Source organism: Triturus cristatus, chromosome 12, assembly GCF_964204655.1.
Source record: "Triturus cristatus chromosome 12, aTriCri1.1, whole genome shotgun sequence".
Taxonomy (NCBI): Eukaryota; Metazoa; Chordata; class Amphibia; order Caudata; family Salamandridae; genus Triturus; species Triturus cristatus.
Genome location: NC_140595.1, coordinates 821,311,864 through 821,331,607, shown reverse-complemented (window position 1 = coordinate 821,331,607; position 19,744 = coordinate 821,311,864). Strand labels below are relative to the sequence as shown.

The window sequence follows — 19,744 nt, the reverse complement described above, 5'->3', positions numbered from 1 at the left end:
TGATTTTGTAATTGGTGCTCGGTTAATGATTATCACCCTTTCTCCCCAGAGCCCGTGCAGATCCTACCATACCTTCTATCATTAGCTGGGTCTAGACTATGTCTTACCTTGATTAGATTACATTTAGCTGCTATTTCCAGGTACAGACGCTCTCGCAATAAAAAGTCCCAATCAAAGAATTCTTAAAGGGGCTATTTAGAGTTTTTCCGCCAATAAGAAAACCACACATATCATGGCAGCGGAACTTGGTCTTGACACAATTAATGAGAAGCTCCTTTGAGCCGTCCATAAAGCTGACTAACACCTTACATGGAAAACAGCACTTCTGCTAGCGATTACATCTTTCAGACGTGGTAGTAAGATACAGGCATTTACAGTGCATGAACCATATCTGCATTAAAAAAAAGACAGATTAATCTTGCGGACTAACCCTCAATTCATATCCAAAGTACCTACGGATTTCCACCTCAACAAACCAATTGGTTTACTGTAATTCTTTCAGGAACCATTGAGTGAGGCGGAAAGATTACTCCACACCACTGATACCAAGTGATGTCTTAAGTTTTATTTGAAAAAACCAAGTCCTTCAGAAAGTCTGATCAGCTCCTGATCGCATTTGCGCTTCAGAACAGAGGTCAACCAGTTTCAAAAGCAACTATAGTGAGATGGGTATTGGCGACTTTCTCCGTTTCCTATGAAAGAGCTTGAATCCCACTTACTGCCAAGGTATGCTCCCACTCTACCAGGTGTGTGGCATGCTTGTCTGCTTTGTTTGCAGGAGTACCTTTGTCGAACATATGCAGAGCAGGCATACATTTACCATACATTACTGTCTGGATGCTGCCAACGATAAAGATGCAGCGATGGGCTAAGCAGTGTTTTAAAACCTGTTTCAATAAGGTGAGCTAATTTGTATCTATTTATAAGTTTGTATTTTATGCTCTACATTGTGGATACTTAACTATGTATATGACCCGCCTCCGCATACAGTTTTCATATCTCGCTATTATTTTAATGATATATTGCTAGCTACTCAGATTCAAGCATGTGAATCTATGAAAGATTGAATACTGGAGAAAAAACAAGTTACTTTCCTGTATGCTGTATCGCTCCAGTTGTGATATCGTTCATAGATTCACATGCGATCCACCCGCCTCCCCTTCAGTCGTTTCCCTCATTCATTTTTTCTCACATATCATTGGCAATCCTATGCAGTCATACTTCGAAATCTGAGGTGTGAAGCCACTGCACAGTAGGAAAGAGTGCAAGCTCTGCTCGGAATGGCTGAACTTAGGTAGTGTACAAAGCAATGTGGATTGCTACTCAATGTAATTATAGTCTAGCTAAATGGAACATTTTCTACTGCTTATTATAACTACATTGGGACTCCCACCTTGGCGATGGGAAAGGTTCAAGCATGTGAGTCCATGAAAGATATCAATACTGGAGGACTATAGTATTCAGGTAAATAACTTGTTTTTTCCTTGCCTTTGAATATCCGCAGGCATCAGACTGGATCTAGAAGATTTTCAAGCAGTACTGCTGCACAACGGTATGTGGCATAATTTGGGGCCAGATGTAGGAAGCCAAATTGCGATCACAAATGCTGAAATTCTGTGAATTTTGGCGTTTGCGATCACAATTCAGCTTTGTCTAATGTAGCAAGGCAAATACCTACTTGCAAAATAAGGAACCGCTAAAATTGCGATTCCTTTTTTGCGCAATCATTTACGGAATCGCAATTTGCGATTCCCTAAATGCTATGCTAGTAAGCATCGCAAATTGCGATATTGCCTTAAGGAATCGCAAATTACCACCAACTTCAAGTTGGTGGTAATTTGCGATTTCTTTTAAAAAAGCACTTATTTGCTTTTTTAAAAGGGCCATGTGGCACACATTCATGCCCTTTGGACATATATGTGCGCCACATGTGCGCACAATGTAATTGTAACAATATCTCAGCAGGAATTATTGAATTATTTGTAGTCGTATGTACAAGACATTACAAACACACAGAGAGAAAAAGAGGCTGCAAATATTTTGATTAATGCGCCCATGGGCGTCATATATTAAGGGAAGATTAACGAAAGAGTCAACAGATTATAACAGCACTTTTCGGTCTAAATACCAAAACGACCCTAAGGGAAAAAGTGTACAATGTGCTTGTGACATAAGTGTGACGGCGCAAGTGACAACGTGAAGAAAACCATAGCAAAGGGCGCAACACAATATATACAAAGTATGTACAAATTCAAGGTTCCAAGCAACAGTTTCAATTGTTCATTTGAAAGTTCTCAAGGAGTTTTTTTCGGGAACCAAAAGAGCGCCAAAAGGATTTGGAGCTGATGGGCACAGGCCGACGACGTTTCGATCCTTAATAATTTCGGATCATCCTCAGGACCAGGGTCGTAAATTTCAGGGAGTGCTGTGTAAAATAAAGGTCAGTATCAGAGCGGAGGTGAACCGGAAAATGGGAAAAGAAGGAAAACAGGGGAATCTAGACTAGAGCCTACCTGTGGCCCGGGGTAGGGGGACTCTGTCAAGGAGGGTTCCGGGTAGAATGATAAGAAGGTCACGGTGTGTCCAGGGGAGACAACAGAGGACTCGAGATTAGTTCAAGCGTCTCTGGGAAGCAAGAGGGTAAAATAAGCGGGGGAAGTGGGAGGGTGAATGAGCAGGGGAAGATGAACAGCGGTAACGTATAGTTCACTTACCGCGGGCAGGAGCGGAGCTGCGGAACCGGAGGGGCGCAGAAAGGCGCTTCAGTGTTTTCTGCGAATGGGGAATAGAGAGATCAAGGATAAGGATCGAATCAATAATCAGCAGAATGAGGGAAGGGAAGAGGGGGGGAGGGAGGGGGGGGGAAGACGGGTGTAGACTTACAGAAAGCAGGTCAGGGGAGTCGTGGTCCAAAATTTCACGAAGGTACATCAAGCCGCCACGGACGTGTGCGGCGCTCTACCGAAGCCTGTGAAGAGAAGCCGAGCTCCCTTCTACATAAGGGAAATTCAGCGTCGTGGCAACGGGCACCGATTGGACCGTTACGGGGAGGGTGGGACGGTAGCTACGGACGCGGGGACAGTGGCCAATGCGGGAGCAGTGGGCAGGAGAAGGTGATAGGGTCCTGAGCAGGATCTATCCTTTACTGCTCCCACTTGACCGGTTCTCACACGTCAGCTTAATGCGTTTACAGTCTGACTTTTTCTTTCAGCAGCCCCGTAACTCTTCTCTTTCCCTTGTATTCACGATCCCTAGGCGTCCTTGGTTACCAGCCCAGGTCACCTGCTCAGGACCCTATCTTTGTTGCATTAGAAGTTTTCAGCGAAGTCGAGTAAGTCACACAAGCACAAGAAGTTGAAGAAGTCCAAACACTCTGATGTCCCTGTGTCTGTCAAAGTTATCGAACAAGATGAGGGAGCGTTGCCCCTCCAGGCCCCCAAGTCGGTGCAATCTGAACCTGGGTCACCTGCATGCTTCCCCGATTTTCCCATAGTGACCCCTGCCCAGTTAACGGAGTTTTATGAGGCCATGCACCTAATTTGTGACGGACTGGACGCTCAGGAGCGCCTTTGGGTGTGGGACAGGCCACTACTGGAACCACACTGACGGGTTCGCCCTCGGCACTAGTCTGGCCCAAAGGATCCTTGAGTGGATCCGGTGCGGTTATTTGGGAGAGACCAAGACCTTCCTTGAAGCTCGCTCCAGTGTCGGCACCCCTAGGTGATGCCATCCCCGTCATCATACCTAGCTCCGACATGGAGCTGGATGGGAGTTGCCTGACGCCTTATCCAGCGCTGACCACGAATATCCTTCCCGGAGCTGAGCTAGTGCCTTATTTAATGGATAACCCTTCAGAGAAAATGTTCACATGGAACTCAGTTAGGTACACATTTATGGGTATCACAGATATAGTCTGTGCGGAATAAATCAAACAAACATCAATGGAATATTTCAAAACAATTGAAAGGAGCAACAATCACTCGGCCAGTATGTAACACGGTTCGGCCAAAACGAGTTTCATTTACAACTAAGGAAACAAATCAGACGATAGTAACATTTGTGTACAATCATGCTAAAGTGATAACAAACCCCAGGGGTGTAGTCAGCCAAGACCAAGAAAAAATTGGAAGAAGTGTGAATGTGAATGAGCAGGAAAGAAGGGGAAGTGATTGGCTGATACACATGCGAGACAGCAATTTCAGGTACAACCAGTCATGAATACAAAAATACAATAATTGTGTCTGCGAACAGCAAGAAACATTGTCAGTCTATATATACGTGTCGCCGGCATTTCGACCCTTTTAGGATGTTAGGGTCTCATCAGGACTGAAGATAAAAGGGGTTGGCTTAATTGAATACGGCTTCATGCGTTTGTTGATAAGAAGGATCGGGTATATCAATGGAAACAAGCTTCCCTCAATCCACTGAAGCAGTGTGGAAATACGAGTTGTATAAAGGTGGCGGAAGAATATATGGCTGTATTCCTAAAATGCACTGGTGAGGAAATTCAGTGGACTCACATGGAGAAGGGTTCAAGAATTTAACCCTAGAGGGAAGATTCGGCGGGGGCCTGGGTCAGACCTCCAGCCCAAGGAGTGCTTAAGCAAGGATACCTTAGCGAGCAAAGTGCTCTGGTTGGGACGGTGATGCCTGATGCTAGATAATGGATAGGCCTGGAGTGGGTGACGTTTGGGAGGGGTCTATGAACCCTTATGGAGAAGAACTAGTTGTCAGCAGTTCTGCGTGCTGGATTTTCCAAGGCATCTCTCGTTCAGAGACGGTTTCTGTCTTGAGTGGGGCTATAGCCTCCTATGCGCCTTTCTACTTATACCACTCCTGCCCAGAGTCCTCAAGAGGATCAGGGACGACCAGGCCCAAGTCATTGTTGTAGCTCCAGATTGGGCATGGAGACTGGTATACCGAGCTGTTGAGCATGGCCATGGGCACCCTAACTTACACTACCCCGGCCCCTGCGCTCTCCCTTAAACTACCCAGCCCCTTCTACTGCCCTAAAACCTTGCCCAACCCCTTCCCAGCCCTTAAAAACGACCCCAACTACCCATTCCCCTCCCACTGCCCTAAGGCCTAAAACCCTACACTACCTGCCCTCACCCCGCGCTGTCCCTTTAACTCCCCGACCCATTCCACTGCCTAAAACCTACCCCAACACCCCTGCCCTAAAAACGAATCCAACTACCCATTCCCCTCCGACTGCCTTAAGGCCTAAAACTCTGCACCATAACTTATACTACCCCGCCCCCGTGTGCTGTCCCTTAAATTACCCCAATCTCTTCCACTGCTCTATAACCTCGCCCGACCCCCTCCCAGTCCTTAAAAAATAAACCAGCCCTAGTTACCTCAATGCGGCTTATTCCTGCTTCTGTCTTCCTGCAGCTAGACCGCTCAGTGCCTTAACCATGCAGCCCTAATAACTACCCCAACTAGCCATTCCCCTCTCACTGTCCTAGGGTCTAAAACCCTACACTACCCAGCCCACGCTGTCCCTTAAACTACCCCAACCCCTTCCAATGCCCTAAAAACTAACCCAACTACCCATTCCCCTCCCACTTCAAGAAGGCCAAAAACACTGCAACCTAACTTACACTACCCCAAACCCAAAACCTGACCCAACACCCTCCCAGCCCCAAAACTACCCCAACTACCCATTCCCCTCCAACTGCCCAAAGGCCTAAAACCCTACACTAGCTGCCCCCGCGCTGTCCCTTTAACTACCCTAACCCCTTCCACTGTCCTAAAACCTACCCCGACCTCCCGCCCTAAAAGCGAACCCAACTACCCATTCTCCTCCCACTGCCCTACGGCCTAAAACCCTGCACCCTAACTCACACTACCCGACCCCTTCCACTGCCCTAAAACCTGGCCCACCCCCTCCCAGCCGTTGAAAAAAAACAGCCCCACTTACCTCACTGCGGCATCTCCCTGCTTCTATCTTCCTGCAACTAGACTGTGCACTGCCTTAACCACGCATATGCATGGTTAAGGCATATGTAGTATCAAGGCATGCATGGTATAGCTTACGTAGTCGGAACACTCGTGGTTCAGACCGCTGTGTTCCGACTGTTTCACTTGCATGTAAGTAACTTATTTCCTTGCAGGACTATTCTTAAGTGAAAGTGTCTCAAACCTGAATGAATTCTCCCTGGTGTCAAGGAAACAGGCCTGGTAATCAGTGGAGACAACCTGGAGTACCCGCTTGCAGAGTTTAGGTAGAAATCAATTAACAAGACAGCCATGGTTGAAGTTGGGCTAAGACCTAAACAAGGTTTTGGTTTTCATTTAGGGGCATATGTATCAAACACCATATTTGCGATTCTCAAATAGCGATTTTTTGAGAATCGCTATTTGAGAATTGCAAAACGGGATGTATTTAAAAATTTGCACATATTTTGCGAATTCTTAATATTCCCTAATTGCGAATAGCAAATTGCGAAATCACAATTAAGGAATACCTTCCCATTCATTAGGAATGAATGGGAAGTAATTCTCAAATTGCAAATTGCAATTTGCTAATCGCAAATTGAGAATAATTTCAAAGGTGCAAGGGTGTCATGATGACACCCTGATGCACCCCTGAAATGAACATGTGTGCGCATATGGCGCACTTACATGCCCTAAGGGCATGTATGTGCGCCAAATGGCACTTTGAAAAATGCAAAAAAATTGCATTTTTCAAAGAAATCGCAAATTACCACCAACTTGAATTTGGTGGTAATTTGCGATTTCTTAAGAAGAATTCGCATAACTTGGGTGCGTGTTACATAGCATTTAAGGAATCGCAATTTGCGATTCCTTAAATGCTTACGCAAAATTAAGAAATCGCAAAATTAGCGATTCCTTAATAATGCGATGCGAAAATGTCACATACATCGCGTTTTGCGATTTTGTATTCGCAAACGCTGTTTTTTTTGCGATTCGCAGCGTTTGCGAATACAAAATCGTTTGATACATATGCCCCTTAGAGTGTTAGCATCTCACTTCTCTACACCATAGCATCCAAAAAACAACATTTTCGTGTAATGGTTCATCTGAACCTCAAAAGCATGATGGAAACTCTACCAGAGGACCGCAACAGAAAGTGGGTTCTTCTCCTGACATGCCTCTTGTACGCCTACGGAGAAATTTCACAGAAGGGACTGGAGTGGGGTTTAAGCCCTTTGAGCTTGTGTTTGGGCACCCAGTGTGTGTCTCACTTCCTTAGAAAGAGAAGTGTAAAAAATAACTTCTGAGCCATTTCAGAAGTATATGGGTACTGTGATTAGTTTGAGGAAGCTGTTGACACAATAAATGGGTCAGATAAAGAAAACTTTTAAGGCTAGCCTAAAGCTCATGAACAAGTAGCATGCCCAGAAAGGAACACTAAATGCGTACCAGGAGGTTCAAGAGGTGTTGGTGCTAAAACCCATTTGAGCTAGAGCTTTAGAGGATAAATGGTGTGGACCACACAAGGTAGTGCAGAAGATCTTCTAGGTGAACTACTTGGTAGACACAAGTACCACAAAAGAACCCAACGCACTGTTCCATGTGAAACAGCTTCAGCATTGCTTCAGATAGATTTTCCCATGGATGTACTTGGCAATGGCTGAAGAGGTTGAGGTGGACAGTGAGCTCACTCTCTGGCCTATTTCTGAGTGATGTTAAGGATGGCTCTGTAGAAGGGGCACTGCTTGCACCTTAACTGACTCCTGAACTGCAAGAAGTGTGTAGAGAGGTATTGAATGAATTTCCCATCTCTTCTCACTGGCCCAGACTTGACACCCGTCATATACATGTCACAGACACAGGGAATAGTTTGCCCGTGAAATGCAGAGTATTAGGGATAGCAGATCAAGCCCAAGAATGTACCAAACTAGAAGATGCTAAGATGTTGGATTTGGGAGTGATTGATCATTCCCATAGTTTATGAACCAGCCCAGTAGCAATGATTTTTAATCAAGGGTCAAAAAGACGTACACTTTTTCATGGTCTGCTGAGCTCCGTCCTAATTAGGGAACCAAGACTGGTGCACAACCAATATTACCCCCTTTTATTCCACTCACAAAAACTTTCTCTATATCTGCAAGACCTTCTGTTAAAAAATGCTTAAGGACAGTAAAAGGAGGTTGGGTTTTTACTTTCAGGAAAACTAAGTGAATCCCCCGCCTACAGGAGATACATCTCCATCTGGGGAGAATTCCATGAAAAGTGTCCAAGCAAGCACTTCCACAAAGTGCCACACAGGAAGTCTATGCATCTTCCTCAGCTAGATTGCACCTCAGAAACTTCTAGAGCCACCTTCTCCTAAACAAAGACAAGACCTTCCACAGGAATGGCGATAGTAACGATGAGGAACAATCTCCGAAGGAATGTGTGATAATTTGGCACTTGTGATGTTCTGTCAGAACTACCATTTAATTTGTTGATGACCAAAGCTCCACCTTTGACGAAGTAAGAACCATCATCAATAACCATCCCTTCAAGAAGCAGCTCATCAACAGAGTCCACTAGTAGTGTCTATTTTTTGATGACCAGGAAGCTGATGTTGAATATAATCCCATTAAAGACAAGACCACATTTTCCTGCGGCTCACATCGCATGTCCTTTGTCGATAACCCTGCCAACGGTAATTCTAGTGCTCCCACCATCGACGGCAGTAATGCCAGGATGATCATAGCCCTGTCAATGACCCAGTTTATTACAGAAATTCATTTCCGAGCTTTGCCTTGCCCACATTTACAGTTGAAGCTTTCCGTGCACTGTCGAGTGCACATACTAGTCTGAGTTAGAAACTGATTTTAGTGACCAGGAACAAACATTGGACACTGTATGGCTTGCATACTAGACTAAGAGTTGATAGCTGTTGTCAGCGACCAGGAATAAGCATCTGATAGTCTGTAACTCTACACAGTTGGATGTGTGCTGCACACCACATTCATGAATAAGAAGAGGAATGTTATGAAGGAGAACAGATACCATCAGGAGTATGATTATCAGCCTTGGACATTCGCAGATAAAGGCCACATAGGGCACAACACCCCTACTAGGAGCCTCCCATGATGTAGGTGGACAGATTCCATAGGCTGCCTACTCAGCCTCAACTACAGCTGTCAGTGACCCACCACCTGGCCTGCTGATGCCATCACTTCCTCCCTGTGTTCCAGCACCTCTGCTGCTTCTACTTCACACCCATAACCTGAAATATGTTGTCCTCCCCTACATCTGCTTCCACACTACCAGTTCCAATTCAGCATCTCTGGCCTTCTCAGAACAGGACAGATCTGACTCTTATCACATGTCAGATTTTGATGAGCACGGCAAGCTTCCTAAGGAGGGGCAGGATGATGATTGGCCCCAGAATTACAAAGTGTGGGAAGACTATACTTTGGCTAAAATTGGAGACAAATCACCTACACAACTTGATTTGCCTCCAGATTATAGTGCTTCCTTTCAGGCTCTATCGGAAAAGGCAGCAAAGACGTTTGACCTGCTCATGACTTCAATGTAACAGCAATGTTTCTCATATGATTTCAAGGAGTAGCTTTGGAAAACCACCAAATCATTCTTGACTGGAGAACCAACTGAATCACTGTGGCAGCAGCTCAGCGTAGATCAAAAAATCCTGTTGGTCTGGCATCTAGTCCTACTGACAAGGGTGGCAGTCTCATAGACAACTTGGGGCACAGAGTCATCTCCATTGTATTGACATTAAAGCTGCAAATGTGTTGGTCATTATTGGATGATATGGTTTCCAGATGTGGCAGAACTTCGCACCCCTTTCAGCCTCATCATGGAGGACAGAGGGGATGCAAAATAAGAACACCTTCAGGGAAGACACAAATGCATTGGCTACAGGCTTTGATTAAAAAACGGATGTTTCCAACACAGTCTTCCGTCAGCTCACTGCAGCAGCATTCCTGCACAGGGAGGGGTGGCTGTGTTCGACAGCCTTCCATGCAGATATCCACATCAAGGTCTTGCATGTGGCTTTTGATGGTCAGATTTTGTTTGGTAAACATATGGGCTATGCTTTGCAGAACATGAAGACGGACATAGCACACTCCCTCTCTTGGAGCTTTAAAACACAGACATCCCATCTCCACTCTTTTTTATTTCACTGCTCAAAAAGATCCCAAGCCTTGAGAAACGTTTACTCAGAATGGAGGCCAAGGAAAACCTTACCACACCCTCCAAGGCAAACAGGGTACAACCAAGGATATTATTGTGGCAGACGCCAGGGCCAAGGTTATGACAAAGCATTGGCGAAGAAGAAGGGTTGATCCCAACCATGCAAGCTGGACAAACAAAAGAGAGCTTGAATTCTACCAGCTAGCCCCTCTAGCACCCCTACCAGCCAGCCCCACACAAACCTAGCTTAGTAATTCAAGTTGAGGGACACATCTCTGCTTTCCCTCTGCTTGGTAAAAAGAAACACCATATTGTTGTATGCTTTATATAGTGCATTGTGGTCACAATATAAAGTTCATACAGAAACCATCATCCCATCTACCCAGGAAAGAACATCACATCAATTTGCAGGCGCTGCAGCAAGAGATTCTCATACTTCACCTAAAAGGAGCCATATAGCAGGTCCCAAAGTACCAGAGAAATCAAGGCCTCTACTCCATATTCTTTCTGATCAAGAAAAAATCGGGCCAATGTATGCCAATACTGGACCTTTTTGGGTTTCGAACAAGTGTCTGAAAAGCAGTCCTTCCAACTGATAATCCTCCAAGACGTCCTTCTGATGCTTTAGGTGGGGAAGTTTCTCACATACCTGGTTCTTTAGGATGCTTATTTTCACATCCAAAAACATCAAAGGTTTCAGTGGCGTGCAGCACTACCAGTTCAAGGTGTTTCCATTTGGACTGAAATCTGCACCCTGGATCTTCTCCATGTGCCCAGGGCTGTAGCTGACTTCCGTTGAGGCTAGGAAGTATATATGTACCTGGAACTACAGCCTGTCAAAGCTCCATCAGAGGAAGATGCTCGAGCTTTCACAGCCACCTGCATCATGCTATTCCAAGATCTAGAACTGACTTTGAACACCGATAAATCCTCCATTCACACAGTGACAAGGCTTCAGTTTCGAGGGGAAGGGCTTGACACTCAACTATCAAAGGCCTTCTCAGCAGAGAGAGTGACAAAACTTTAGATCATGACAGAGGTTTTTTTTGCTCCAAGCAAAGATGTTGTAAGATTATAAAAGTCCCTCTTAGGCCTCATGTCATCTTGTATTGGTCTGATTCCTTTCAACAGGCTCCAGATTAGGTCTGCACGGTAAGAGATAGAGCACCAAGGGAAACAAGTGACTGCCTCCTGGAACAACGTAATGCAAAAGAACCAGAATACTCAAGCAGACTTTTCTGTGGCAGAGGTTCCCACCAAACCTCAAAGCAGGTGTTCAGTTGCAGCCTTTGATGGTTCATGATGACGGATGTGTCAATAAAAGGATGGGAGGTCCACTTGCAAAACCTGTCGGCAAGAGGCCTCTGGTCATGGAAGGAACTCCACATAAGCATCCTTGAGCGACTGGCCATCAGATTGGGCATTCAGTCGTTCCTTCTGAGATTAGCATAGCAAGCTGTGTTGATCGGAACAGACAACACAGTCTCGATATATAGCATTGCAAAACCAGGAGCAATGAGATCCTCTTCTGTATAGAAAAGGGCATAGATGCTGTGAGACTGGGCCATCATAAATAAATGGGACATTGCAGTGGTGCATCTTCCGGGTTACCCCAATGACCAGGTAGATGTGCTCAAATGCACCCTTTATGATTGCCACAAGTGGGAACTCAATCTCACCCATTTGCAATACATCTTTTGAAAGTGGAGATTGCCAGCGATAGACCTGTTCGCCACCCTGAAGAACAAGAAATGCTGCAAATATGCTGCACGTACAGGGTTAATGCCATTTTGAAAACATGTTTGAACGTCTTCTCTTGCAACTTTCTACTGTTTGCCCTCTTTCTTTGGGTGCTGAGAAAGATAAAACACTGTTCCTTGATCCTAACTATCCTGGTATGGCATCATCTGTTTTGGTACATTGACATAATAAGGCTGCCCATGTACCCATCAGTCTTGTTGAGAAATAACCTCGCGCTCCTCTCCATGTTCAATGGAGTGATTCTCTCCCACAACCTCAAGCCACTGAGCCTGACAGCATGGTTTCTGACCATGTAGATTGTGTCCATCTGGATATCCCTTCAGTCTGCAGGGATATTTTAGAGCAAGCACATACCCTGCCAACAACTAAAACATGCAGCAATAAATAGAAATGATTCTGCTTATGGTGTAAAGTTAAGGGCTTTCATCTAATCTCCATGTGGTCTCATTAGATAATACCAGACTTGCTGGAGGTGGCCAAGTGTGATCTCAAGTATTTATTAGTCTGGGTATCAAAGGGTTCTAAAACAATTCATAAAATGGCTCATTAGGGCCTTTCCTCCAGTTCTGTGGGAGCTAAATATTGTTTTGAGCTAACTCAGGCTGACTCCTTTTGTTCTCATCCATAGATTGTGTCTGAAATTCAGGTTTTGAAGACTGCACTACTGGTTCTCACATCAGCAACGAGAGTTGTAGAATTACAAATGTTATCACCAAATGCAACCGTACCTTTGGCATGGTGATCTTGCATACCAATCGAAGATTCATGCCAACCGTCTAAAAGTCCTGACAGTTTTTTACTTGCATGAACCAATCTTCTCCCCTAATCCATCTGCCTCTGCTGTGAGAGCCTTGCACTTTCTGGATGTCAGCAGGTGCAACACGTTCTAGATGGACAAAAACCAAAGACTTGAGATCTTTGTTTCAGTCATTTGTCTCATCCGGCCATCCGATAAGATTCCGCCCATATCCAAACAAGACATCACTTGGCTATCTGCCTAAATCATATCTATATATCGGGACGGAGCACTGAGCGAGTACGCACGCCGCGGATGCGGTGAGACTGGCGTTGGCAGTTACGATTGGGACCGCGACCTTTTGGTGCAGATTCCATGGCGGTGGTGTGCTGGTACGAAGGACTACAGTAGCCACGCGATCCGAGTGATCAATAAGCAAGGTGATGAATGGTCCCATACTAGACCTGATGAAGTTGCAGGAATGATAGTAGGCAACAAAACATGTTGGCCTGTATTTGTGTAAATGGCCAAATAGATGCCGTTTTTATCTGAGGACACTTACTGCATTGAATAAAATTTCCTGCGCAAGTAAGCGGTACCTCCTTTTAATTGAGGATTGCATCTCCTGACGTTATTGGTTCTGGGGACCTAGGGGGCACTCAGTGACTTCTGAACTAATAGTTCCGTCTTTTCACTGACCTTTTTCATTTTGATTTCTCACCTTGGAGGAATCTTTTCACTTTCACTCTTTCTTTCGTGTGGAAAGTTACTAATGATGATAAGTGTGGGCATACTGGTAAATATATGCGAGCAGCCCCCTTGATGTTACTACCGTGAGGTGCTTTCCCACTCCTTCACACATTTTTTTGCACAAGGTCTTTGTGGTGGTATTTGCATTTCTTTTTAAAGGTTTGTTGTGTTCTGTGGTACATGACGATATGTAGTGAAAATTGTGAACAGTAGGACATACAGGCAAGTAACTATTTTACTGTCTTGTCAGGGTAGCTTTTTGAAGAATATGTACCCCATGTCCTGTGAAGTATAATATACTGTTGCGAGTGCGACAGGTCTTGTTGCGATATATTGTTGTTGAGTGGGGGGCGACCTGACTACTTACCCCCTGGTGCTCCTTTTTGTAAATAAACATCCCGCCTGAATCACCTGCTGTCACAGCAAGGCAAATCATCCATTCTGGGGCAGAGCGAGGGCTCACTCCTCTAGAATTATGGCAACACCTGCTGTACTCTATTTACAGGACATTTGCCGTGCAGCCACATGGAAAACCAGGCATTACTGGCTGTATGTGAATGCAGCAGCTGACTCAGTAATGGGACAAACAGTTCTACGCAACCTGTGTCAATAAGTTGAGCCTACTTCTAGCTCTATTAAACTATAAAGTGCTGCTTCTTATTCTGAAAGATATGAAAGATCCAATGCTGGAGAAGAAATTAGTTAGTCAGGGCCTGATTTAAAGTCGGCGAACCGGTTATTCTGTCACAAATATATCTCCTGTCAGCAGTATTACAAGTCAGTGTACAAAAAAAGGGACCCCTATTAAGAATCACGGTTCCAAGGGTAGGGAAAACACAACAATGCATCAAAAATCTCATTGGTAACCAATTGGAAATAGTACTTACAATAGACGAATGTAGGCCAAACGAACATGTAAAAGGAAAAAATGCTTTAGTTGTGTTCACAATTAGCATGATAAATCTGATTAAATTACTGATATCACATATAAATTAAGTTAACAACATGAAAGATTGTTTTATATGAAATTATCTCACAAAACGTTCGATTTTGCAGCTAGGGAAAACTTGTCCGATTTAAACACAACAATACATCAAACAAATATACCTAAATTAAAAAAAGACAAAGTAATACTAGTACAATAGCTAGTGCAAAACATGTAAAAAAAAAAATAATATTCACTAATTAAAACAGAAGTTGTGGCTTAGTTAATCATCCGTTGGTAATCGTAATCATCTATAAACATATTCTTTCTTGTTGTTGACTTGATTTATATGTGATATCAGGAATTTAATCAGCTTTATCATACTAATTTGTGACGGAGTAACCCATCTGCCGAACTCTAACTAATGCCCTTAATTCAGTACCAGTTACTCCAGTTCTCCGGCATTGATATCGTTACTAGATTCACATGTTACTTTTCCTCCTTCCAGGTCAGAAGATCACTTCCATCATATATACTCTGCATACTTGTGCTATGTAGTCTAAGCGATGTTGGTCTTTCGGGCGTGTAGAGAGCTCATCACTTTCATCTCTTTATTTGAAGTTCGGGTTGTATTGTGTGAGGTGGAAATGCTACTACATAAACAATGTTGTTGAGGACCGTGGCCATTGTAACACCTCTTATTGCTATGTAAAGCTACGGCAGATTCCAAGCCTAATGGCAAATGATTCAAGCATGAGAATCTATGAAAAATACCAATACTAGAGAACTGGAGTTACGGGTAAATTGCCCCCTTCACAATAGGTAATTCAAACGATCCCCACTTGCTGATGGTGAATACAAAAGTCAGTTTACTTATATCTTTCAGCATACCTATCTTACAACAGTAACAGTGTTGGATAGGAACATTTTTGAGTTTGTATGATGCGCAGCAGTGGAATTGAACAACCCATGAAGGTTGATGAAATATAGCCAATAATGAGTTAACATTGTTATAATGTCTGTAATAGGATGCTGAACTTTTTGCACTCAGTTACTGCCTGCAGAGAGCATGTTGTGATTTCCATTGGTTTACGCCCACCATTTAAATTTACAATTGCAGAAAAAGGGAAAAAACAAAGATTATAGCAAAAGGTTTGGCGTTGGATTAAAGATGGCTGAGGAAGCAGAGAAAATGAATATTCAGGTACAGTTGACATTAGAGCTCTATATTTTTCTTTCTCATTTATAATGAATAAACTGGCATGATAGAGACCTTGTCAGAAGGAATAAGACTGCATTAGGCTTATTGTAATGAGTTCAGTAGACTTGCCTCATGTCAAACTATTAGACATTATGTTTCCTTCATATTTCCCATCTGTGGGGATTCCAGCACAAGTATTGGAATTATACCTACAAATAGATTTAAAAATTGTAATCTTCTATTGGATACTTCTGACCACAGATTCCCCACCTTGCGAGTATTCCCCAGGCTTCATACTGTATCCAGAAGCTTTAGAGCAGTACTCCTGCACACCAGTGGGTGGTTTAGAATGGCTCCCCACCATTGCCCTGGAAGAGATTAGTAGAGCCTCCTGCAAGCACCACCCATGCATGCTGACATCAGTTATTTTCTTTCTGCACCATCAGATGCAGGTCCAACGCTACTCCTTGGTCTTTTCTAGGCCCTTTTTCAAAATATTTTCCAGTGTGCAGAAGAAATGACAAAGCGGGGTTCAAGCCATATATGGACTGTCGCAAAAAGATTGTTTATGACAGACCATTATGAAGTATGTCTCTGATGCCTGGGTCAGACCACGATTGCAGGGGATGCCATGACTGCTCCCAGATGAATCTGAATGCCATACAACCCCTCTACTCCCCCCACCTTGATTTGTTAGTGGTGACAGATGGGCTGGGAAGGCCATCTGGGACAGATGGAGATCAGAAGCCTCTTGCCTATAAACACCAGGGCAGACAAACTCAGACACCGATGCTTAGCGGACCACGAATGACAGTTACACCCCTAGGTAGCGCAGGTGTCTTCCATCAATGGGGAGAGCCCTGGCTTGATTTTTTCCACCACCGTCGAGAAAGTGCAATGTCAGCACTTTTGTGCGCTGAAGTTCTCCAAGAAGGCTCTGTCTCTGAGGCGCATCCTGCCTAGAGTGGACCAAGGGCCTCCTGTAATCCTGCCCTCCTGCGACTCCTGTCTCAAGCTCTGAGGAAGATCAGGCACCGGATTGGGCCCACAGATTGAGGATCTTCTTTCGCAGCATCAGGGCAGTGTGCTTCACCCAGGCCTGTGCAATCTACTTCTCCCTGCTTGGAGATTGAGCTGCTTCAATTGACCTAATTTGACCTTCTTCTTAAGGTCGTTGATGTCACCTTGGGGCTAGGCGTCCCACATTTGCAACATTTATTTCTACCATAGCCCTTCTTTCATTTTGACTGCTTTTGAGCGTATGCACAGTTGTCCATTACGTCACCTGGCCCTCAAAAAGTTTTTCTCATTTTCCGTACGTCAGTTCGATGTGTGAGCGAGCTTGTCTCTTTCTGTCCAGCCACCTTATACCACTTTATTTCCAGCTAAGCTGGTGGGAACCCCAGCTTCTTTTTTACCAAAAGTGTTAACACTGTTTAACATCAAGCAGGCTCTTTCCCTCCCGGAGTTGTGTGCTCCGCCTCAATCCTCAAAAGAGGAAGAGAAATTCCATTGCTTGGGCCCCAAGAAAGTGCTTAGTTTTTACATTGTTTGCGCCAGAGGACATCGATTGGACGATCAGCTCTTTGTGAAGTTCCGGGGCAAAGAAGCGCAGGGCAGTGCAAAAACAGCCCATCTCCCGAAGGGTTGTCCTCTGCATACATTTCTACTACACCCTGGCTAAGAAGCAACTTCCAAACGTCTTACTACATCATTCCATCTGAGTGAGAGCTGCTACCACTACCACAGCGTTGGCACCTGGAGTGCCTGTCCTGGATATTTGTCTGGTGACTACATGGGTGTTGATGCACATATTAACAAAGCACTACTGCTTTGACAGTCAGGTCCGTCGAGATGGGCATTTTGTCTGCTTCTTCCTGCAGAACCTTTTGGTCTGAGCCAGTTCACAGAACCACCAACTATAGAGGTACTGCTTTGGTATCTATTCACAATGCAAGGAATCTGCAGTTAGAATTATCCATCAGAAAAGCATGTTTCTTACCTTCAGTAATGCTCTTCCTGTTGGATACTCTGCCTGACTGAAAATTCCTCACCTACCCGCACGCCTTCTCGTTCTGTAAACTGACTCTTTTTCATCTAAAAAAAGGTCCCACGCTATAGGTCTGTGAAGTGGTCTTTCCAATTGCCGATTGGCCCGAAGGTAGATAACTTCTTCTTTGAGTAAGTCTCTAGCTCTAGATATTTCATATGAACACACTATTGATGTGGTAGCATTAAATGATGATTACAGAGAGGTTATAGAAATGTAAAAGCTTTAGATAGCTTTTTCTGAGCTTGGACATGTGTACAGCCCCTTTCATCACCCCTTTTGCACTAACCGGCTTACATCCTGAGTCCCTTGTCTCTATGTGTTGCCCTCGTTTGTTCTCTACAGTTGACCTGCAGATACTGTGCTGGGAATATCTGTGCAGTTGGCATTAGGTTACTACATGCAAACTCAAAAAATTTGTTTTTTGTTGGCTTGAGCTTCTTTGAGTCTGCCAGCTGAGGAGTGTTTGAACTTTGTAATGAGTGTTACTCAGTGAAACAAGCATTGGCAAATGCATTAGGGTTCACTTATGTGATTAATAATATATATTTTTAAAAGTTTTAGCTTGGTGAGCAGTTGTGCAATATAATTTAGAGGAACTCTGTAAAAGTGTTATGACTTGTTTATTGCTAAAGTTAATATATTGTGCAGTAACAGGCGGTAAGGCACTGATGTACATGACACTGAAAAACACACAGCATTCCCACATCCCCCACCATGGACTTACCACCTATACTTAACAATCGAGTTAAATATCATCTTACAGGGGAAAGGGCTGCTTTTGATAAGTTTTTAGTCCATCCAGCTGGTTTTATGTTACAGTCTTTCAAAGGGGGGCAATTGAAATGTAGACACTACTTGCAATGATGGACATAGATGGTAACAACATCTTGCAGCAGGATGTTTTTCAATAGCCTAATAAACTGAAAGAGAAGACCTCAAGGAAGCTTTATACAGACTGCCTGCTGTGACGATGCAATATGCAGAGTGATGCCGGGTACAGACAAACCCACTCCCCATGCATGCCAACACATGTACCTTCTATAGTCATTGCAAGTGAAGCCTGTACAGAGAACAAAGCCCGGGAAGGAGCACTGGTGGAGCGCAAGAGTTATGAGGCACAACTACGAGACATGGAGTTAGATAGAACAAAATATGGGTTTCTTTTTTTTTTTTAAACCTTCCCTTAAATTCACTTTTATTATGGTTTTAAGAGTATTGTCTTCCGTAAGAAATCTGGTGTGGCATCTACGCTGTCTATTTTAGAACCAGACGACCAAAGCTATTGTCATGTCTAGCCAGACACGTTCTAGTGTTCTGCCCGCAAGTGTAACACACCTTACACCCACCCACCACAGGCATCACCAGTCAGGTGACCCTGTCAATAAAAGAGGCTGGGCGCACGTGCCTGGGCCCAGTTCTTCACCATACCTAACAGTGTCAGTGTGGTCAGTGTCCTAGTATGTGGGCCTAGCGCCCGGCAACTCTACATTGGCGACGAGCGGGACTTGCCCGTGTGAGCAGCCGCCATCTTGAAGGTGGTTGAGGGGGAGAATACTGCCCGTGTAGAGGGCAACCCTCTGCGAACCGGCGCAGGATGTGCCTAATGACCTTCAGAGCATGTGAAGAGCCCCGGGGTAGTAGGAGGTGTTCGGGAGCCCACCCCACACCGGATGTGCCCGTGAATACTTGGCGGCATCCCACCGCAGTGAGACCTGCGTGGGGAAAGCAAGAGTCCCGTGCGACGAGAGAGAGGAGCTGGTGGCGTGCTCCTGCCACCAGCCTGCCAAGCCCCAAAAAAGGCGCAAGACCCGAGCAGAGCCCACCCGCATCAGTCGCGACAACATGCCGGGCAGAAGGTGAGCCCTGACTACGGGACAAGAGGGGCAGCGAAGAGAGCGAGTAGAAGAAGATTGCCCAGGAGTGACACTGTTCCGGAGCGAAGTAAGTCCGCACTCTCCGGCAGCAGCTACTGCCCCCACCGCTCGCAGTGTGTGAGCTGAGAGGCCGGGGCGGAGGAGAGAAGAGACGGCGAGCAGCCGATTGGAACTGCGAGGGCAAAGTGCCTAAATGAACTGGAAGAGGGAGCCGCGGGTTCATCCTCCCTCACCGACTGAAGTGGAGACGGCCCCAAACGACTTACAAGGAAAAGAGACGTTGAGGCTGCACGTCAGAGTAGCGAGAGCAGTTAAGGCCACA

General features: G+C 44.9%; 1 protein-coding gene across 2 annotated transcripts in view; it reads left to right on the top strand.

Annotated features, from left to right (window-relative positions):
- ZCWPW1 (zinc finger CW-type and PWWP domain containing 1) overlaps positions 1 to 19,744 on the top strand; it is a 1,624,070-nt gene that overhangs the window by 968,549 nt on the left and 635,777 nt on the right. For both annotated transcript variants that reach the window (XM_085639318.1, XM_085639317.1), the window contains exon 12: positions 15,415 to 15,498. In XM_085639318.1, coding sequence (XP_085495444.1) covers positions 15,415 to 15,498 — 84 coding nt within the window. The remainder of the gene's footprint in view (positions 1 to 15,414; positions 15,499 to 19,744) is intronic.